General features: G+C 39.0%; 2 protein-coding genes across 5 annotated transcripts in view; one reads left to right on the forward strand and one right to left on the reverse strand.

Moving 5' to 3' along the window:
* On the reverse strand, positions 1-21,151 carry taf1a (TATA box binding protein (TBP)-associated factor, RNA polymerase I, A). 3 transcript variants are annotated; one of them, XM_006792581.3, is made up of 11 exons: positions 21,014-21,151; positions 6,070-6,243; positions 5,599-5,762; positions 5,209-5,322; positions 4,917-5,115; positions 4,567-4,688; positions 2,877-3,035; positions 2,519-2,585; positions 2,135-2,258; positions 1,890-2,044; positions 1-1,366 (listed from the first exon to the last, which is right to left on the reverse strand). In XM_006792581.3, exons 2-11 carry the CDS (start codon positions 6,194-6,196, stop codon positions 1,284-1,286), a joined length of 1,314 nt encoding a protein of 437 aa, XP_006792644.2. In that variant the 5' UTR covers positions 6,197-6,243; positions 21,014-21,151; the 3' UTR covers positions 1-1,283. The 3 variants fall into 3 exon arrangements, with proteins under 3 accessions (XP_006792644.2, XP_035764323.2, XP_006792643.2); XM_035908430.2 differs by lacking the exon at positions 21,014-21,151 and adding an exon at positions 7,654-7,856; XM_006792580.3 differs by lacking the exon at positions 21,014-21,151 and adding an exon at positions 7,650-7,856 and having other exon boundaries at positions 2-1,366.
* mia3 (MIA SH3 domain ER export factor 3) overlaps positions 9,702-22,786 on the forward strand; it is a 20,810-nt gene continuing 7,725 nt past the window's right edge. The window contains exons 1-8 of one of the 2 annotated variants that reach the window (XM_087852649.1): positions 9,702-9,881; positions 11,546-11,679; positions 11,762-11,848; positions 11,935-14,797; positions 16,061-16,369; positions 17,124-17,254; positions 22,405-22,536; positions 22,754-22,775. In XM_087852649.1, coding sequence (XP_087708775.1) covers positions 9,761-9,881; positions 11,546-11,679; positions 11,762-11,848; positions 11,935-14,797; positions 16,061-16,369; positions 17,124-17,254; positions 22,405-22,536; positions 22,754-22,775 — 3,799 coding nt within the window. In that variant the 5' untranslated portion in view covers positions 9,702-9,760. The remainder of the gene's footprint in view (positions 9,882-11,545; positions 11,680-11,761; positions 11,849-11,934; positions 14,798-16,060; positions 16,370-17,123; positions 17,255-22,404; positions 22,537-22,753; positions 22,776-22,786) is intronic. The other variant, XM_087852650.1, reaches the window with a different exon arrangement.

Below are 22,786 nucleotides of genomic sequence, written 5' to 3' on the forward strand. Positions count from 1 at the left end.
AAGGATGCTTTCTGTTTGTTACTCTAGATGATCTCTAAGTTGGGACTGCTCCAGCTGCTAAGATTTAAGGAGAAATTAAAGTCAGAAGAGACCAGGTGCATGAGAACAGATGAGAAAAATGATTTGTCGGGGAACAATTCAATCCCTGGACAAAAAAAAAAAGAAAACTGCCCTTTTAACCTTCAACCAAAGTCCCTACAGAGCATCTCCAGGGCAGAAAAATGACTGCTTCAGCTGTGAACATCTGCGTAGATTAAAAAAAATTTGAAAAACACTGGGGGAAAAAAGCTTTAAAGAGGTCACAAACAGGACAGAGACCAAAGAAGTGACCGTTTACTGACTTGATTCTCCTTGCTACTGCCCGAGTTTTGAATTTTCAAACAACATGTCTTACGTATTCCCAGATCCGTTGTGCAGCTGCTCCTGTGGTTAGGCAAGTGCTTTGGGCTCTGGTTTATGTAATGACTGCAAAGCAACACACATATACAGTACGGCTGACTGAGCTGCTGCATGGCCAACGCTGTGGCAAGCCGAAACAGAATCATTACAAACACTTTCACTTATTAAATTGGCATGCTGCTGAATGCAAGAGTTTATTTCATGGTTCAGTGCAAAGGAGTCAAGAGCAACGCCAGGATTTGAAGGCCAGAAACATGCCCTGATACTAGATTCATAGGAACAGAAGTATTTATCTTTATAGACAGAGAATAGAAAAAATGAAGCACTAAGTGGGTGAGTTTAAGTGGAGCCTTTTGATATGAAAAGGTTGACATGGATGAATTCGTTGTATGGGTGTAAATATAAACACAAGTCAATTATAAGCAAAGTCAACACACTTTTGCATTAAACGACTAAAAAACGGAAGAGTGTAGCAGCAACCACCTGCCAGCGAGTCTGTCTTCCTTAAACGTCCTCACAACACGCTGCTCAAAGGTTTGTGATGATGGGTCTTCTGACACGTCAACAAAGCTGTCAGAGAGAAACTCCTCTGAGCTCTGTGCGACATACATACACTACTAATGCTTATGAATTTAACACTCAAAGGTTTGCTGAGGTCAGTATAAAACAATGTTCATAGAAACCATAAATCGGACATGAACACTAAGAGTCAGAGGTACACTTTTCAAAATTAGGTGATCATACCCTCCAGATACCCAGTGCGAAAATGCAGAACAAGAGCTCCACACAGTGGAGAAAGTAAATCTAGGCACAATTTGCTCACGATTTTGGGAACGTCACAATCTGCTGGAGGACCTTTAGTTAACATTTAACAAAATGGAGCTTTAATATCTTCTTCCTTTTCTTTTCTTTGTCTCAGCTTTGCCCTTCACCTGTGAGCCATTCACGCTATACTTCAGTGGTCGGTCTGTGAAAAGAAAATACACAAAATACAAGAAGACAGAGAGTAAATGTACAGCTTTTACTGTGAGCTTTTAGCACATGACAAAGTTGCTGCTGTTTTACATAATATAAAGCATTTTATTGAGCAGAAGGGGGGGGGGGGGGGGATAGCAGAGTGATAGTACACTGACTTTGTCCTATTGCAACATTTAAAGCAGATTATAGTGACAGTGTCGGCATGCTTGATAATCTCATTTTGCACCAAAACATTTATTTGTTGTCATTTTTTGTTGCTATTATACTCAACATTTGCCAGTAATTATTCGCACAACTACCTGGCAATCCAAAACTGTAAACTATTTAAGTCACTATCGCAGTAAACTAACAAAAGCGGAAAATATTAACATTTTAGAAAACTGAGCAAGATTGCTTTTTTCATTTTTCCTTTAAAAATTGTGATTAAATCATAAAAATTACTAATTAGTCATGAGATCTATGTCAAGACATCATTTTCAGAATTAATTCCACTAAAATGAACACAAACCAACCTGGGCAAAGGATTTTTGTCAGCGAAGCTTTCACTTCAAAAAGCTCGGGCTTCTCCTTTGAGTCTTTCGTGGCATGGAAGCTCGTGAAGTGCAGCGCAAGCCACCAGTCTTTTCTTTCAGCCATCTTTTCACAGACAATGTTCTCCCAGTCTACTCTGTTAACATTACGCAACAGTAAGAAACAATAATAAAGTATGATCTGTTTCAAGCTGAATTAAAAATATAACTTAAAAACCCACACATACTGATTTTGAAGCTTTTGGATCACTGCCTTTAAACGGATCCACACTTCCAGGTTGCTCCCCCAGCAATTGAAGTCCAGCATTTCCAGGACAACTCCCAAAGCTTTCTGGGTGTCACTTTGTTTCTCTTAAAGAGCAAAAATCATATATTTTTTTATTACATGAGAAAAAGTATGATTTAGAGACACAACTCCAACCTTGGAGAAATCAAACAAAGGAACTAACATTACCCATTTAGTACTGTCAAAACCGAACAGCTAGCTGTAAATAACTTTTCTATACATTTACTTTACAGATTTTAATTCTGCTTATCATCAATTTTGCAGCAAGACTGAACTTTATTTGGCCAATGATAGACATTTAAATCCATATTTAATTCCCTTTTACCTGACTGAAGCAGGAGAGAGCTATACTCCAGCATCAACTCATGGCTGGGGACCAATGCATGGAGGACCTACAGCAAAACAAATGGACATTTTAAGCTTTTGAAACTGAACTGGATACAGTGTGTCTTTTCATTTTTGTCCACATAGCTTTAAATCTAATAACAGCTAATTTAAAACCTTATTCAGTGTGAAGTTTAACAGGGATCACTCCAGTTTTCCCTCAATACACAAACTATCAAATATTAATCATTAATACCATTTGAACACCTAGATTCCAATTTAAATTCCATTTTTGAGACATCTTTAAAGCACTGATTGAAATAGTAATTAATTACAGTGAGTTTCATACGCAGCTTTACCTTCAACACTTTCATCAGTCTCTTCTCCGAAGCACCTTGTCGCTTTAAATACTGGTAGAGGTAGACATGCGCATTGGGATTGGGTGGGAAATTGCTGTCATACGCATAGTCATTCAGGACTTGCAGAGCCTCCTTATGATGCTCATAAAACTCGAGCATCTGCCAAAAAAATAAAACAACAGTCATGTAATCAGTACTAATATTTTCCTTACGCTAAACAACAACAAACCTATAAACAGGGCAACATGTGACAAACAGAAAGAGGCTATGTGTTACTGCATTAATTTGATCTCTTTATCAACTGCTACTGATAAAAGCAGAGGATAGAATTAAGTCATGAAAAACACCAACGTTTTATTAACGTTTAAGCAACATTACTAAAAAAAACATCTGTAAACAAAATGCACATTTCTATGCAACATTTCAAAGACTTTCAACTTTATACAAGGTGCCACTGATGTTGTGCTTGTCGTTTAATTATTCATCTGCAATTTTTCAGTTCTTTTTTCTCTTTCAGGGAGAGGAAATCTAGTCTGTTATGACTTTGAACAAGTGAATTAAAGACAGATTCAGTGTATGAGGTTAAAATACAAAGTACAGTCACGTCAACAGCAAATGTTAGATCTGCCGTCCATTTCCTTTCTTTTCTTTTTACAAAACTCTTTAATTTCTGCTGTCAGGTCCTGAACTTTAGCACTTTGCCCAGGCTGAGCCACCTGACAACCAAGTGGTAGTCTCGCACCACAGTCTACTGTTCCTCCAAATATGCAACAAACGGTCTCTGGTTCAGTGCTCTTTCCCTGACTACGTTTTAACTATTTTAGTTACAACATTGTTAATTTTTAGCACTGAATTATAAAATGCTTCCTGCTGTACAACACAATGGAAAAGTACCAATTCCACTCACAGGTGTATTTCAAACACTTTATCTTGTATCCACTTCAGAATACCAACATTTTTCCTCTCAGGTTTGGAGACCTATTGATTGTCTATCCAACCATGTGGTTACGTCAGTGAACAAATCTTGCCCTGGTTTCACTGAGTGCGCTGCTGCCAGCTCCTTTGTAATCTTAAACTCTTTTTTATCCCATGTAAAGAGAACTAACTGGGCTATGTCACTGATATCAAAGCTCTGGTCCAGAGCCAAGGAGAAAAAGTCAAAACTGTCTGCTTTGTTTTTCAACTGTAGCTCCAGATTTCCCCACAATGTCCTTGATCCATCTTGTTATGGATGTTATGTTAGCATGTCAGAGTCCACCTAACGTCCACCAGAGAATGCCTTACAGCTTATTTTGTAGGAAAACGCAAAGCTGGTCAACCATGGATGCTGGTAGCATCCATAAGCTCTAGTATTTCACAGTGTGATTAGTAAGTAAGTATGTCTGTGGAGGTTCTCAGTCATCCAGGTCATCGTAGTCTAAGGAGCTTGGAAAGAAAAGCGTCTGGACTTCTTTAAGTTGCTTGAAGATGTTTCACCTCTCATCCGAGAAGCGTCTTCAGTAAGTAAGTAAAATGTTATTTATATAGCACTTTTCACAGACAGATGTCACAAAGTGCTTCACAAGAGAGGTAACAAAAACACAGTCATAAATACAATATGATATGCTTCAGCGCCCCTGTGATCCTGAATTGGATAAGCAGAAAAAAAAATGAACGGATGAAGGAAACAAAGGAAGGAAGGAGTATTTACCTCAACATATCTCAGTATGAAACAATCCCAGACGCCTGGATTTTTCAAAATCTCCTCAAGATTCACTGACGCTTGCCTGAAGTAGTTTTGCATGGTTTGATTGGAATCAGATTCATAATAATCTGAAAAAGAGAGCACCAAACATCAAAGATGTGAGTCCAGACATACAGGTTTTCACACACAAACACATTTTTCCCCAACATAATGAATTTGAATTGCTCTGTCAAACACGCAGTTCCCATGTCTGACCTGTAGGTGGCAGTGTGACTTCAAACGAGCCTCCTACACGCCTCTTACTGAGAAACCTAAATAATGCATGTTCTGGGCTGTTATGCTGCGTGTTGCCTTACCGCTGCTGGAGCTTGTGGACTTTTTGTCAGACCAGATGATATAATCCAGCAGGCCCCTGTACGCCTGGATCAGTTTAATATTCTGAATCTGAGCTGCTGTCTCTTTCCCGTGCCTCCAACTCTCAGCGCTAGCAAGATGCCGCTTTGCATCTTCAATCTGCTGGTGGAGCAGGAGGTGGAAGGAATGTTCCAGAGAAATCTAGAAACACAAAATGACAACGCCTCATAAGAAAAAAAAATATGCAGATTCACATGAAAACTGCACTGCGGCCACTTTTATTAGTTGAAGTACCATTAGGTAATGTCTAAATCCCGAATGCTTCATTCGCTCATAGATGGTGTTGTAATCTTCCATTGTTGAGTTGGGATGATGGTGAAAGATCTCAGTGGCAGTTCTCCAAATAAACTGAAATTTCAAAGAGAGCATTAACGTCAAGGATGAAAATGAATGCAGTGTTTAAAGCTGAGTGTTTAAACAAGTCTTCATTAATTCTACATCTTGTACTCCTGCACTTTGACTAAACAACTGTAAAACTATTAAGTTTAGGGCCTTTATGGAAGTAATTCCTCTTTTACAGCCTCGGAGAGAAATCATTCATGCTGTGGTGTACAACTGTGTGCAATTATGTGGCTCATACGTCCATATGAATGGATATATGACCAAAGGAATTCTAAAATCTACCTCCTTAGATGGCTGCGCTGTGAAAAGATTTCTGTCTTCTAAAATTTGGGGGTAGTACACCATATATTCTGCTGCCTCCTCCCATCTGTGGTGCAGCATGGCTTCTCTGATGCGCTCCCGACACATGCTGGTGGTCCGGCGAAACCCATTCTGTTGAGTCTGATCTGAAGATGAAAGGTATGAGTTCCAAACCTCAGACAACATTGGATTTGTGAGGCTGATAGAAACATTTTTGATACAAATATAAATTTGTCTTAATAAAGAAATAAAACATTTTTATTTCACATTAAAGTAAAGAAATTATTTCTTAATTACCTCTGACAAAACTTTTCTATAATGTAAAATCCAGGACTATGCAGAAGCCAGCAAACAGTGTACCATACATTGATCAGTGAGCAATACGTCTTGCATCTAATATGTCCTCTGCTGTCTAACAGAAAAATTTATTTATGGAAATTCTGTACAACCCACCTCCATAAATGGGTTTAACCAGAGGGAACTTTGATTTCTTCTCTCCTTTTGAAGAGTTGTCCTCTGAGGAGTCAGAGTCATTCTCTAAGCCAATGTGAGGCTCCAGCTCTCTTTCTAAGTCATCCATAATCTGCACAGCAGTTAGACTCAGTCAGGATACTTTAACCGGCTCATCTGCAAGAAGAAAATTAGTAACAAATACATAAATGTATTTTTCTTCCTTTTTAAAAGGTACGTATTATTATATAAAACAAAGCAATCAAAAACAGGCACCATTAGTGTCACTGTTTCATGAAAACTTATTTAAAGATATGCATGACAACAAATTCCAATTACACCACAGTGCTACTGCACTAAAAATTGTCTATCAAAATGGTAAATGAACTGGTTCTTACATAGCACTACTACTCTATCTGAGCACTCAAAATGCTTTACACAACTTGCCTCATTCACCCATTCACACAAACACTTTTTCTATGGTCTTTCCCTGTAAGTGCTTTCTATCTAAACTTCACACGCATTCATACTCTGATGGATGCACCGGAGAGCAACTTGGGGTTAGTATTTTGCCCCCACAACGCTAAACCAAACCGTATCATGCAAAGATCTTAGATACTTTGGATTCTCATCCACATACAGAAAGGTATCTGATGGCTCCCAAATTTATTGTGCAACATGATAATTACTCCAAACATGCAGTGCTTAATTAATTTATGTTGTAAAAAAAAATGTTAGAAATTATCAAAAACTTGTTTAAACTAAAAAGTACATTTGTTATTTATTAGTCAAATAACAAACTGAATTCACTTTGTATACCCAAAGTTGAGCTGAGCTATTTTCTTCTGGTTAGGGAGCAAACAGAAGTAGTAAATAACTGTAATTTGACATCTTAATCAGAAAATAAATATAATTTAGGGTGGCTGTGGCATAAACCCTAATAAATTTGTTAAGCACTGTATATTGCCAGAGTCATTTTTGAAAGAAAAAGAAAAAACAGTCAATCTGGGCTTGCATACAGACACAAGATCAAATCAGGCAGCTTGAATCCACTATAGAAATGTTTGGAACAACGTACCCAGTAGCTTAAAAACGTTGGGTATGAGAACATAGAAGCATTACTGCTGTTTTAAAGACAAAAACACTCACTTTAGGACTTTACTTGTGTCTGTGTACTACACTTCCTGAGAAGGTAACCGACAAAATAAAAGTATTCAATACTTAGTAGAGGCTGAAATATTTGCACATTTAAACAGGTGTGCTTGCCAATAGTTCAGTGATGTGTATTAGAGCAAGACCGCTTCAAAAACGTTCATAATATAATTGGTCGCTTTATACTAGAGTTGGCAATGTGCAATTGATAAAACTTTGGACATCTACACATGGGATATACCAGTGTTATTACAGTCTTGTTAGTGCAGAGCTATTCTTTGCACCTGTATTTGATGCTAACTCACTAGCTTTCTTCACAACGGCTTATTTAGAGGCCAGCGAAAAACTACAACTTTAAGTTTTAAGATATCAAGAAATGAACATTTTTCCACAAAAGCAACAAAAAAACGGTCTGTTTTCTTCTGACTTACCCACCAGTTTTAAGTTTGCTCAGACTTTTCTGGAGAAAAGTGTTTATCCTCCGTACCGATGTTAACAGCTACCTGCATCAGAGAGCTAACGTCCTATCCAACGAGCATTGCTGTTGTTACTCTTGAAAATTAATATAATGCAACGGATTGCTATGTTGTTGATTACTGTGACTTCCACGCGTTGTTTTTGACCGCCATGCTTTAGCAGCTAAGAAGTACAGTAGGAAGCTACGCTGCCATTGGCTGCTGTACCCGGAAAGGGCGGGGCAAATACTTTTCTCCTTCCTCCTCTGAATTGAAGCGAAGAAACCTTACAAAAATGACTCCTGTTTACAGATATTTCCGCTTTTGTGTTTCTATAAAATGCTGCGTTCAAGAAAAAAAAGAGGAAAAACAAGGATATTGTTTACCCTCTCCACTTTACTTTCTCTACGCTTTTATTTATATTAAACATGGGCAGTGTATAAAATACATTATTTTGTAACTTTTTACATTGTTTGTTTGTTTGTTTGTTTTTACCATTACTCCAAAAATATTTAGTTATGAAATACTGAACTTTTTACTCCACACCATTTATTATAAAGATTTAGTTCCTTATTATCTTTCACTCAGAAGGATAGCAGCAAGAGTAAAACGGCAGGTTTAGAATATGTTAGTGAGATCTGCTATGATGTATGGTTAGGAGATGTTGGTCCTGACAAAAAGACAGGAGGCAGAGCTGAAGGTTGCAGAGTTGAAGATGCTCATATTTCATTGGGAGACTCTAGACAAAGTTAAAGGGACAAGGTTGAGATGGTTTGGACATGTGCAGAGGAGGGGCAGATATGCTGGACAAGTGATGTAGTGAGTGACAAGTAAATGTAGTGAGGGAAGACATGCAAAGGTGACAGAGGAGGATGCAAGGGACAGGATTAGATGGAGCCAGATGATCAACCCACAAGGGTAGGATTATAACTATATTATACGGGGTCTAAAATTTTCTTTTACCTCTTTTCAGAATAGTTACTTAGTAGAAAACAATTATCAGGATCTTGTGTAGTGCCACTTTTCCTCAGCAAAGAGGCTCAGTGGTTAGTGCTACTAAACACCTGGCAGGGCTCTTTTGTGCGGTGTTTACATCTTCTCCCTGTCATTGCACAGGTTTGCTGTTAATCTCATTAATTTCCATCATTGGTTAAATAAATGCTCATAATAAAAATATAATAAGATTCCATTTTTATGAGGGCAGAGGGATTCACATGAGCCTGAAAATCATGCCCAGTGTTCTCTCCACTCTATTTATTTATTTCTTTTCAAATAATAGATTTCCAATGGGCGACACCGCCTTTGTTTTTTACCCTCTCTGTGCCCGCCTATTTAAAAGATCTTGGAAACATCCCTGCCACAGGCAAACAATGGAATCTATTAAGATAATAAGATCAGGACAAGTTATCAAGACACCAATATGAAGGAGCAATCAACAGCAGATATATTTGTATATTTAAAAAAAAAAAAAAAACTACTACAGAGATATTCAGCATACACAAAGCAGTGATGTACATGATTTTCCCAGCCGGCAATAAAGTGTAAAGCACAACTGCAATGCAGGATCATCCTCATTAATCACAGCATAGATACTGCTCCTATAAGCGCACATATGCAAAGTTAACTGAGGCACAGAATAGGCATCAGTTAACTTTTTATGACGGTCATTTCGTGCTAAACGATAAATCAAAAGCATTTATGCATTAGTTATTCATATACCATTTTTGGTTGTCTTTCCACTGTAGTAGTCAAATATGCCCAATAGTCAAGTATGCATGATAAGGAAACCCTTTTTTTAAATTCGGAGGAAAATATGCGCATGCACTAGACTAAATGATAAGCCTCCTTTATTACTGCATCTGCTTCATTTTTTCTTTTCTTTTCTTTTTTTTTTTTGTTGTTGTTTTTTTTTTTTTTCCTCCACCACGGCCACATGAAGCAGACACATCCAATCATGCATCCTGTGAAAAGCGATCCTGAGCCTACACCCAGCCGGATCTGCTGTGCTGACGTGTCGGCTCCTGCTGCCCAGTGCTCATGCTCCAGCAGCAGCAGCGGAGTCAATCCAGTCAACAGAAACTGCCAGCATGGCAGCAAAACACGTTTACCGACAGGGCTTTTTATTACTTTTATTTAACTTTATGTCAGCCGCAGCCCTGGAGAGAAGGTTCTCCGACATTAAGAGATGCGCCGATATGGAGTGCAGCAGTAAGTCCGCTGGCTTTCCAACTATTATCTCAGGGGGGTTTCTCTGATGCGTCTTCGCACCAACCCGATACTACAGCCATAAACTGCCTTTATCTCTTGACCTGTTGCCGGTCGATATTTGCGACCTTGATCTCCTCTTGCAATTGTTGTGATGCTGTTTACCTGTGTGATGCCCAGTGAAAACAGGATAAGCAAACATTAACATTAATCATTTGGCTGGGTAGGATTACTGGTTTCGATGCAGCCCATGTTGGCTGGGTGCCTGTCAGCTTCGGCCTGCCTCGCTCCCGGATAGTGGAAGCTAAGGTTAGCAGCTAATTAGCCACCGGCCGGCTCGCTCTGCTAATGTTCGGGGTAAAGGTGCTAGGTGAAGTTAAAGCCCCGGTGTTTATAGTGTTCAGCCACATTTGCCTCACTCTCATCTGGATTTGTGGGATTGGGCTGCTTTGCCCAATCCCACAAATCCATGCCACAAATTAATATGCTTCTGTAACGCTTCTAGCTAGCAAAGTTTACATTTTTACCCTGCCTCCTAACTCTTAACCTCTACATTCAGTGCAAGACTTAAGGTACAGGCACATTCAGTGCAGGACACGCAGCAGTTTTACTTACAATACAGAATATTCATTTAGCAATTGTTAACCACAACCGCAAAGTCATCTATAGGTGATAAGAACGTATTTTTATTGTTGACTTATCATCAGGGGGAGCTAATTTTGACTCATAAAACAGTAAATATCACACACTGTAACTCATAAAACACAAGTCAGAGCTGAAACTCAGCCACTCAGGAAGAAGTCTGAGTGAAATACAAAATTTAAGACAGTGGTTAGTAGCTAATACTTGAATCATAGTTAAAGCTTCACCTTTTCTGCTTTTTGTGCATCAGTTTTGGGCTTATTTTTCTAATGTACGTGTTGTTAAAGTGGCAACATACATTTCTGTTATTTAGCTTTACATCAGTTAAGTATGTTGTAGTTAAAATGTAGTTGTCCAGTGAGATGTGTGGAATAAATACCTAACAACATAACAGGAGAAAACTGCCAACAGATAAGTACAAGAATTACTGACCCTGTATGCTATCATCCCTCTTGTTGACTGATATGCACATTCAGCTGTAAGTATTAGTTATTGTTTATGTTAAGATGTCTTTGTTTCTCTGACACGACAGGCTGTAGGAAATGACAACAAACCAAAATTACTGGTTTCAGCTAAGGGTTGAATGCTTAGTATAAACATCAGCTTTAGCCTGGTGTTTTACATCTGGTGCATCCAAGAACCCATCCAACCAGTTTCTTCTGCATATCCAATTCAGGATCATATTTGGGGTGCAGTCCATTCCAGATGGTCTATCGGAGGCCTGACGAACCATTCACACTTATGGCCAATATAGAATCACCAAGTGCTTTACATGTTGGCTTGTCAAGCAAAAGATTGCTGGTTCGATTCTAGCCTGAGACGCAAATAAACCTGGGGGTTTCTGTCATCAAGAAGTAGTTTCTAGAAAACTCACCGGACAATATGAAAGCACCACACAGCGGCCTTAGCCTGCAGTGGATTCAAACTCAGCTTCTTGGTGTCAGGTGACTTGAACTAAGCCCAAAACAAATAAAATCTTTGAATAAGCCATTCTTACCCTTTGTTTTTTGTTTTGTTTTTTTCAGTGCTGCTGTGTCGGGGGAAAGCTGTGAATGATTTCTCAGGACCTGATTGTCGGTTCTTGTCTTTCAAGAAATCTGAAACCGTCTATGTATATTACAAGCTGTCAGGAAGAAGGCCTGACATATGGGCCGGAAGTGTAAGTATACTATAGCACATATTTATTGAGCTCTGGATTTAATTTGTGTAGTTAAAATCCTGAACATGTTCTCTCGCAATAGGTTGGAAGCCACTTTGGCTATTTCCCAAAAGACCTTCTGGCAGTTAACCACATTTATACTGATAACGAATATGAAGTTCCAGCTGAGGTATGGAAATATATAAGAAGATAATCCACGTGTGACTACCACAGATAGTAAGATGTAATTTTTAAATTTTTTTTATCTCTTCTCAGGAAACAGATTTTGTCTGTTTTGACACTGGATTTGACAAGTTTGATAATTATGATGTAGATTTGCTCCTTGGCTTGTCAGCAGAGGAGAATGATAGCAAAAACAACAAAACATCTTACCAAGTCCAAGCAGCAGAAGCAATAGAAACAGGAGAAGAAGTAGCTCAGAGTGAAAAAAAAACTGAGCATCATGATAACTTGGAGGAGTTTCATAAAGCCCCTAATGATCAAAGTGCCTCTTCAGCCGTTCTTGATCAGTCAGCTGAAACACCTTTACAAAACATAATGGAGTCCAATGCAGAAGTTGCACGTGATGCTACAGAAGCTGAAGAGGTTAAGGAAAAACATGTACCAGAGTCTGTCCCTGAAAACTTGTCAGAAAAGAGGGAAACCAAAGATACACCCACAAAATCTGAAGTAGAGTCTGTGCCCAAAGATGATTTTGTTTCAAAAAGCGAACCAGTCCCATCTTCTGAAGGAGTTCAAATCCCTGAGTTGAAAACGACCATTGGTCCAACTTTTGATGCCACCGTCACCGATGAAGAAATCACCAAGAAAATTACCCCATATGAAGAAGAGGAGGAGAGTGTAGACGTGGAAAACCATCCAGAAAGTGGCACTAATGTTAAAGAAGAAACTCCACTGTTCTCTTTTTCAGAAGACTCCATCAACACTCAACCATCTGTGGAAATCCCTAAGTTAAAAACGACCCTTGGGACAACTTTCGATGCTGTGATCACAGATGAAGACACCACCAAGAAAGTTACCCCGTATACAGAGGAGGACAGTGAAGATGTGGAAGATCATCTCGAAAATAATACTGATACTAAAGACGAAACTCCACTGCTGTCTTTTTCAGAAGAATCCATCAACACTCCAGCATCTGACTCTATTAAAAAGCCTGAAACTCCACCAGCGACACCTGAGGATAAACCAAAGACAGCAGAGGAAAAGAACGTGTGGACATCACTCGGAGATGCTGTGTTTTCAGCTGTCACCGGAGTAGACATAACCACACAAGAAGTGAATTCAGAAGAAGAGGACGATGATGATGAGCGAGTGCCAATCCCCAAGTTAAAAACTACCCTTGGGACAACTTTTGATGCTGTTGTAACAGATGAAGAAAGCACCAAGAAAGTTACACCAAATCCAGAAGACGACAGTGAGGATGTGGAAGATCAGCCCAAAAATAATAGTGATACTAAAGAGGAAACTCCACTGCTGTCTTTTTCAGGAGAATCCTCTAACACTCCAACACCGGAGTCTCCTAAAAATCCTGAAAGTCTGCCATTGACACCTGAGGATAGACCAAAGACAGCAGAGGAGAAGAATATGTGGACATCACTCGGAGACGCTGTGTTTTCAGCTGTCACTGGAGTAGACATGACAGCAAAAAAAGTGAATGAAGAGGAAGATGAGGACGAGGAAGACGAGGAGGAAGAGGATGTAAAAACCCATGATGAATCACTCTCGGTAAAATCCCCAAAGGACTCAGAGAACATGGAGCCAGTTCTTCAAGATTCTTTGAATTCTACATCTGATAATTCTGATGTGAATGAAAGAACCAGTGACTCAGAGAAAGTTTTGTCTGATAAGAATGAAAATGATGTAGAAGTCACTGGACATAAGGAAGCTCAGGATGAAACCAAAAAATCAGCAGAGGATCAAATAGAGCATCTAACGGAGGGGATGAGAATATCCACGGAGCCACTGCCACAAGATAATAATTTAGACAACCATGAGGCTGAAGTAACACATATAAAAACCACACATGAAGCCACTGAAGACAAAGACGAGCAGGAGGTGCCCAAGGATTCAGAGATCACTGAAGACAAAGACGAGCAGGAGGAGCCCAAGGATTCAGAGATCACTGAAGACAAAGACGAGCAGGAGGTGCCCAAGGATTCAGAGATCGCTGAAGACAAAGACGAGCAGGAGGAGCCCAAGGATTCAGAGATCGCTGAAGACAAAGACGAGCAGGAGGTGCACAAAGATCCAGATGTCACTGAGGATAAGGCAGCAATACCAGACAGTATTGCTGCTGCAGAGCAGGAATTAGAGAGTGCAGTGGATGAAAAAGAAAACATGACCGAAAGTGAAAAACACCTCGACTTGTCCGCTAATGAGAGGTCCAGTGACTCAGACCTCAGAGATGATGATAATGTAGTAAATGACAGCCTGCCTAATCAGATACCCGATGATTCAATGACAGATTTAGGAAGTAATAACAGTCAAGCAGAATTACATGTTGATGAGCCAGAGATTCAGGATGCACTGCATACAAGGGAGATGATGGAAGAAGATGAGACTCCAGATGCGGAGGAGGAGAACGATGAAGAGAGAGAAGAATTACTTGAAGATGAAAACGCGCTTTTGTTCTCGCAGTCAGACAAAACCTTGCCTGAAACAAGTCCACCTACCGTGTCACCTCCAGAGCCAGAATACAGCGAAAGCGTAATGAGACTGACTCTGCTGTGGGATCACTTCACAGAGGAGAAGATGGAGCAGGTCCAAAAGCTTCTGGGTCTAAAAAATCTCTTCAAACTGGAGGCCATGTTCATGGATCTGGACATAGAGTTTCAGGCTACCCGTCAGTCACAGACGGGTACTACAGAGGACATTGAAAATGCGCTCGAAGGCATCCTGGAAGCCTCTGAGAACACTATCTTGGACGAGATTGAGAAGATGCTTGATAGCCGGGACACTAAACACGACTATGATCGCCATATGGACACAAGTAATTTGGACGAAGAAACAGAAATACTGGACGACTTTCAGGAGCTGGCTTTCAGCCTGCGGCAAAAATATTCAACAGCCAGTGACAGCACGCCTTTAGCACTAGAACTATCATCAGACACTGAGAAAGGTGGGTTTGATCTGTATTACTTGAAGTATCTTGAGTACATAAAGGCTTACACGTCTCTGTGGTTGCTTATTCTGCTTTAAACATTGACAGTTGTGCTATTAAATATGTTCATTGCATCAGTTTATAATCAAAGTGAATGCAGAATTTGATACTGTGACGAAGCAGATATCCAGCATCTTGTTTCCAGATAAATAGATAGTGTTGTCATCACGCTAAAAGGGAGTTCAGTTCACACCCAACAGTAATGGAGCCGTTAAGATAGGATTTCCTGCTTTTCCTACCATCCTAACAACAATTAATTGTGGTCACAAAGGGAAAGAAAAACATGTTTTCTTCTCATTCTCTTTGACATCAGAAACTTCCCCTAGGTTTTTTCAGTGTAGTCAGCTAGTCAAATCAACTTTTTTGAGGTGAAATTTTAGATAAGTTGACTATCAGTGAACACAGTGACATAAGACTCTGACCTAAATTAAAAGGATATGTTCATAATTTCATTACAGAAAATTAAAAAAAAATAACTTTTTAAAAGGTAAGAAAATTGCAAAAAGGCCCAAGAGTTTAGTGAACTTACCTCAAATTGCTTATTTTATTCAAACTCCAATCCAGAAAAAACACTCTTAAAGCTATTTTACAACAATAACAGAGGAGAAACTATTCCAAACTGTCCATCTTTTCTCTCACTTTGTTTGCTGTTTTGTTTTTCTGAACCAATGGTTTCATTTTCACTCAATATACCAATTTAGGTATAGCTTAAGCATTAAGCAGATGGTCACTGTAGTGGATTTTCTGGGGTTATCCCTATCTATTTGTTGATGTACTTCTATTTGAGGAGGTCTGAAAACACATTAGTCTAAGTCAATCTTTTAGGAGACTGATAACGTGACTGTCCAGTGATGGCGCTGGGTATTTTGGCTCTTCAGTGGGCCACAAGGACAGCTCAGCTGCATGCTGATAGTGAAGAGACATAATGTGTTTCTTTATCTTGAGAGTTGACATAGGAAAGGGTTTATGAAAATCCATAAGAGATTAGAATTTCAGAATAACTCTAACCCTTTCTTGTAATGTTAAAAATAACTATATTTCATATTACTAATGCATTTCACTTGAATAATTCTTTTTTCACAAAGCCAAAACGGATTTTCATGATAATGAATTTGTCTTTGCTCTGCAGATGTCATGCAATCTAGAGGCTAGTTCTAGATTTAAAATGTTTAATCTTAAATTTAAGCATTATTGGGGTTTTCCTCTATGTTTCCATCTCAGATGAACAGGAATTGAATGTTAAAGAAGATGTGCCACACATTGCTGAGGAAGAATTGGACAAAATACCAAAGGCCGAGAGCGATGACAACCTGACAATAACGGATCCTGAAGAAAAGCCAGCTGAGGTTGAAGAGGAACAGCTGGTTAGACCGGACGTTAGCGTGGAGGAAGATGGTGGACACTTTAATAAAAACAAAGACAATCCGCTGAGCTTCAGCACATCTGATGAGATGCAAAAGGTGCCTCAAGCCACCCTGGAAAATGCCTTTGACATGGGCCTTGGTGTTGAGGTTGAACACTCACCCTCAGGTTGGTAATGTCTTTAGAGCAATGGTATAGTGGAAATAAATTGCAGGTTTCCACCAACAGTTATAATATGTAAGATTACATAGAGGCTGTGTGGTGTAAATAGTAATACAGGTTCCCCATTGAAATTGTGCCTTGAACCTTAGTGTGCCATGGTCACAAAAAAGGAGCATAAATGTTTGATTCCTAATAAAATGGGGCGATCGTGGCTCAAAGAGTTGGCAGTTCGTCTTGTAACCGGAAGGTTACAAGACACAACGAGTCTCGGTCGTTGTGTCCTTGGGCAAGACACTTCACCTGCCGCCTACTGGTGATGGCCAGAGGGGCCGATGGCGTGATATGGCAGCCTCGCTTCTGTCAGTCTGCCCCAGGGCAGCTGTGGCTACAACTGTAGCTTGCCTCCACCAGTGTGTGAGAGTGAATGAATAGTGGAATTGTAAAGCGCTTTGAGGGTCTCGAAAAGCGCTATATAAATGCAATCCATTATTAAAATATCATTGCTTTTGTGAAATATTTAGAACATGTAAACGCATTCTGAGAATTTTGGACTTTGGCTACAATAAAATGGGATAATCTTGAGGTCAGCAAATCAGTCACATTAAGCTTCCTCTGGTTTTATCATATTAAAGTTACACTATATTAGTTGCATATGGTTTTGCCTTTATGTTGATATTTAACTATATTCTTTAATAGAAGAGCTTTACATAATCCAGCAATAACAAACAGACTTACTAATTGTTGAATTCTACTTGATAAGGGTCTATGGACTCCATGGAACCAGTGTCCGAAGTGCACGAAGAAGAAGTGGGGTTATTCTCAACAGGGCTTGTTTACACGGGCTGCATCCTTGCAATGATCACGAATAAAACTGCAGAGTGGACCACTGTGGTAAGTGTACCACCATTGTATACACCACATCCTGTATACATTAGATTCACCACTAATCTAATTCACTAATCTAATTTGTGAAATATTTCAGCAACATCCAAATGAATCTAAATCTGTAATCAGTCTCGATGATCTGACAATTAAAAACGTCAAAATAATGTCAGATTTTTCTGATCTCTCTCTGTCATGTGCAGGGAAGAAGCACAAACATGCAGATTTTTAAGGAACAAGTTAAACTAGGAAATTAGTTCTCTATCATCTCCTCTGTCTGCGTATGCGGAATATCTGTTGCTGGTTTGAGTGCCGCACAGAAAAATGAATAAACAAATGTTCCCTTGATGGCTTCTTTAAAGGAAGTAGGAAAGAAAAAACTTATTAAGTACTTTTTAACGCTATCCCAGGACATCCTAACATCACTCACAGTTCATAGGGACATACTAAAAATACTAGGAAATTCAAAATGGACTGTTATTGAACGATATTATAGGACTTCTTTACCTGTTTGACTTTGCAGAGTTTCTTATTTTCATATTGCAAATCAAGGCCAATTATGCTATCACATATATCGGTCCTTCTCTGTCTAGAGTAAACATTTTGGAACAGAGTAAACTTGGCACAAAAAGTAATAAAATTTGTGTTTGGTTAATAATTTCTTTGTTGTACCAGTGTTCTTGGGACTGTTCCCCTTAAATGCTGCAAATTTATAAGGAAAATCACATGTTGGGGTGAGCAGCAGAGTTGAGTATGCTATTGACTCTTTTTGGCGTGGTTTATTAGATTGGATGATTGAAGTCTGAAGAAACAATTTACTCATTTAACATACAGAGGCCTCGTTATCACGTGGAAGAACAACAGCCACGACAGCTTGGCACCTCCAGCAAAACCCAAAACATTTGAACCACCAGTATTGGCCTCTCTGATATCGTTCCGCACCATATTTTATGTTGCTAGGGTAACCAGATCCGGGCAAACTAAATGTGATGAAAGGGGTTTGTTTGCGAAGACTCTGTGGGACGTGTTGCCAATTCTGAGAGGGATTTGGATCTAAATTAAAACATGAATACACACATACTGTGCAGGTTACAGGTTTGGCATTGATCAGGTCAATCACAAATAAACTTTGATTTACCGGTACTCTAATTTAGTTAAACTCAATTACTATAGAATAGACATAAAGAGAAATTGATTTTTTTATGGTCCTATGTGGCAGTCTTTGTGCAGTCTTGCATTTCCTGTTTGCATCACTGTAACTGTTAAAATTTCCACCTCTTATCTCTGTGGTAATAATTTGGGGATTTTAGTAGGGAGGCATTCAAAGAGCGAATGGTTCATAAGATCACTGTTTCAAGACTGGGAGGAGACACAAAGCTAGCCTCAGGGGTCACAAGCTAGTGGGAAGGGCATCCGGTGTAGTATCTGTAACAAATCAACATGTGGTTCCCTCCTGTGTGGCAACCTCTTGGGAAATAAGGGAACAGCTGGAAGCATGAAAGTACTTTCAGCAAGGAAGCATTCATAGTTCAGCTCATCAATTTTTAAACCAAAATGTTTCTTGTGAGACTAGTGTCTTCAGGAGTGTGAGACTGTACAGCATTTTTATATCGAGACAGTGTCCCGCATTTTAAATGACTCTAATTTACAAAAATGGACTCGTGTCAGAACAAAACAACTCAAAGAGAACTTGGATGCATCCCTGCTAAAACCCAAAGATGATTAGCAGACAGAAAAGCTGAAAAGACAGCAACTGCAATGACAGCTGTTGGAAGCATGTACAGAAAACTGTTCCATAGGACCAATTATGAACTTTAGTTTCCATTTATGCTCATCAATAATAATAATAAAAAACAGGAGCCTCAGCTGGAGATGACAGCGTTAAAGATGCTCAGATTTTATTGGAAGTGACTAAGATGCTCAGCAGGATATCAGAGGGTTGGTGTGATAGAGTAGAATTCAAGGAATAGGGTGAAATGGAGGCAGATGATCCACTGTTTTGTTTATAAGTTTGTTTTATAAGAATCACTGGCGAGGACTTTTGTAGAGCCAGCCAAAATGTAGGGCATTGTCGCAATATTTGGGGCAGACGTCACAGACTGTTGTCTTGCTGCTCTGAAAATAGGAGGGGATGGATCGATCTAAATATTGATTATATAGATACCGGCGTTGGTACTGGTATCTGATCAGTACTTGTTTGATAGGATTGATCCTTTAGTTTATCTCCTCTGAGTATGTCGCTTCAGTTACATCAAACAGTAAGCATGTCTGTTCAAGCATCCCCACAGTCCTGTCCACACTTCGCTCATCTTCCTTCTTCCAGTTCTGCCGTAATTTGTTCTCATGTCACTCAATTTAACACTTACTTCAGTGTTAAATTTTACTTAAACTGAAAAAATATATCCTGAACATGAAAATATTTAAGTAATTTAAGTATAGTATAAGAACCCTTTTTGGTTCACTATCAAGTCATTTTTATTTATTAAGCACATTTAAAATAACAGGAGTTGACATAAAGTGGTTGCCAGGAGGGCACATTTAAATTCCAGCACTTCAAAAAAAAGACAAAATGTGGGAAAAACAGTCAAAGGTGCGCTTGTGATTTGTTAACCAATTAATGCAAAAATCACAATTTATTTGTCATAAAAACGTATTCAGATTAAGCATCAGCTATTGATGATGCATTCACCTCATAAATCATTACATGCGGCTCTTAAAAGTACTGACACAGGCAAAGCTGGGTCTGTATATACTTTATATAATTGTATACTTTATACTGTATGTAATATTGAACAGATACCAAAAATTGCAATGTTGCATTCCACTATCCCACATTTGTCCGCATGAATAAACTCTTTCCCCCACATATAGTTTTTGGGGAGCTGGAGACTTGCATGACTTTAGAGACTTTTGTTGAGCCAGCCAAAATGTGGGACAGAGGATTAAAATCGTGTGGGTACACCTCTGGTCGCCCTACATAGAAGTCGGTCTTACTGCTTTGAAAGTGTGGTGCATTATGTGAGAACTCAAATTTCCAGTTTTCCCTGAACGCCCCCTCCGGCCCTCCCCCTGCCTTGTTGACTGTCGAGGTACAGGCTGAAGTTCAACACAGCCGGTGCTGAGCTGGCTGCTGGGGCTAACGGCCTTATTGTGGCATGTACAGGCAGATAATGTGTTGTTGAGTTAGTGTAGCCTTTTTTTGGTCGCTACAGTCGTTATCCATAATCAGAACCACCAACTCTGCTAACGACCGTTGCTCCACGATAACGGCTGTGAATGGGATTTGACGGGTGATCTGTAATTACCGTTAGCAAGTCGTTGTTACCAACTCCTATCTCCACTAATTTACGTTGTCCATTTGTCTAACGACCGCTTATTTGTCTTTCATACGCGGGAGACATTAACGCTCCTGAATACCGAGCGTTTGCTTAACGATACAGCTACTTTGTGGATAGCTAACGTGCTAGGCAGCTAGCTGATACCTGTCAAACTAGCATCTGGCTAGTTCCGTTCTTGTTTTTAAACACGAGAATGGAGAGGGAGACATTATCCCTGCCTGTCATGGAACCGGAGAACACATATGTAGTTTTTGTGAAGGAACTGCAACATGTAAGTATTCATTTCAGTATTTAAAAAAAAGCCAGACTGACACCTATATGAATATTATTATTTACGCTGTCACGGCCTGTGGGGTTAACCATGACGTGTTAATTAGCAGGTGGCTGATGGATAATGACTTGGACGGTTCCTTGTCCTAAATCTACTCACCAAACTTGCCTTTAGCATTAGCAGCAGTCGACCGGGTCTTGTATATTTGATTGAAGACCTTTCACTGTCCTGTGCCCTTTTCATTGCTATCTAACTTTTCTTACAGCCCAGCCTTTGTTAAATTTGTGTTGAACATTTAGAATTGAAAAGTAGTAAATTGAAGAGAGGCTTTTAATATTTGCCATTAGTATTAAGGCAGCTGTGATCCCTGTATTTTATTAGAGCCACGGAGTGAGAGCATGTATGTGTTTGCTACTGTTGTCTCATGGGGAGTTCAAAGGTTTCTTTTTGATTGGACTAATATGCTCGGTTTGGTATGACTGGGCATAAATGAAGCTAGTTTAACTATAAAGTAAAACCCACCTAGCTTGTGAAAGAGAAAAGCTTATAGTATGAATTGCTCCCTAATCAAGTAATGTATGAAATGCTACATCACTTCAAAATGTATGTATAGATCAATGTAGAAAAACATGTTATTTTTATGTTAATAAATAACCAACAGAATTATTTTGGTGACTAAACTGAGAGTGTAGACTAATCTTTTTTTTTTTTATATATATTGATCCTGTGTCCTTTATCACGTACACTCAGCTGCCACTTTATTAGATAAATACTTGGGGGCTTGGCAATGTTTTCCAGTTTTCTGTTGTCCAATCCTGCTGAGCCCATGTCAGTCATATCCTTAGTTTCCTGTTCTAGCTTACAAGAGTGGCACTTCTGCTGCTGCAGTAGCCTTTCAGCCTTAAGATTTGTTGTGGGACAGAGATGCTCTTCTTGCTAATCTTGGTTGTAATGAGTGCTTATTTGAGTTACAGATGACTCTTTACTGAAGTGTCATAGTTTGGTAAATGTATGCACAGTGTCTTAGTCTAATGGTAGATTTAATTTGATGTTTAATTAGAGCTTTTGCAGTGTTTTTATTGTATATTGTATAGTTTGTTTTTCCATTGGGCTTTTTTGTTTATTTATTTTACAGCCAGAATTATAGTCATAATTATTTTGATACATTTTGAAACATGGTAACTCTCTTGTCTCTTTTTAATTAAGTGTCTTTGAGCTAAATAAAAAAAACATTTTTGTAAACCAAAGTATTCATGCCACAGCCTGAACTTAGGCTTTTACTGAGAGAAAAAAGCGATGTTGCGATAGGCAAAATGAGAAAATGAAAGGAAAAGTGCAATCAAGTTATAAGACAAAATAAGAGCATCGCTATGAAAATAATTTTCAATCAATTTCTTTTTCAATCTTCTTTTCACCACTGTTGAAAGCTGTGTTTGTAACTAGAAATCGATATAATTGAATTGCATAGTGCTAGTTTAACCATCTGTTTCCAGTTTAATTTCGTTCTCCAGAGTTAAAGCTGTGGTTGTGGGTTTTTTTTGTCTCTTCAGATGATTTCATTGCTGCCTGAAGAGTGGAAGCCAGGAGAAACTTTGTTTGGCTGTCCTTGGCAAGCTGTTGTCATCACTGCTTTGGTTGGAGTATTGACCTTCACCCTCTTCTTCTGGAGGACTGTGCTGGCAGTAAGTGTTGTGATATTGCTGCTCTGTTTATTTGGCGCCAGTAAAATGCCAATATTATTTGTATGAGCTTTGATTTAATAAGGCTTTGTATCCCCCTGGGTTATACTCCCATTGGATTGAGTTATACACAGTATAAAATCTTCCATATTTAGATCATTGTTGGATGATATTATACACTGTAAGATTTAAAATTGATTTTTTAATTTTATTTTTAAAGATAAAGAAGAAAGAGTACCTCGGTAAGTTTTCA

The sequence above is a fragment of the Neolamprologus brichardi genome, chromosome 15, assembly GCF_056152115.1.
Source record: "Neolamprologus brichardi isolate AB-2024 chromosome 15, ASM5615211v1, whole genome shotgun sequence".
NCBI classification, from domain to species: Eukaryota; Metazoa; Chordata; class Actinopteri; order Cichliformes; family Cichlidae; genus Neolamprologus; species Neolamprologus brichardi.

Bases quoted from the DNA above. Each gene is read 5' to 3' on its own strand.
- taf1a (XM_006792581.3), bottom strand. From the start codon at position 6,196: ATGGATGACTTAGAAAGAGAGCTGGAGCCTCACATTGGCTTAGAGAAT. The intron at 5,763-6,069 runs GTGGGTTGTACA...TTTCATCTTCAG, and splicing joins GGTTAAACCCATTTATGGAG to ATCAGACTCAACAGAATGGG. The intron at 2,259-2,518 runs GTAAAAGGGAAT...TTGCTCTTTAAG, and splicing joins CTCTCTCCTGCTTCAGTCAG to AGAAACAAAGTGACACCCAG.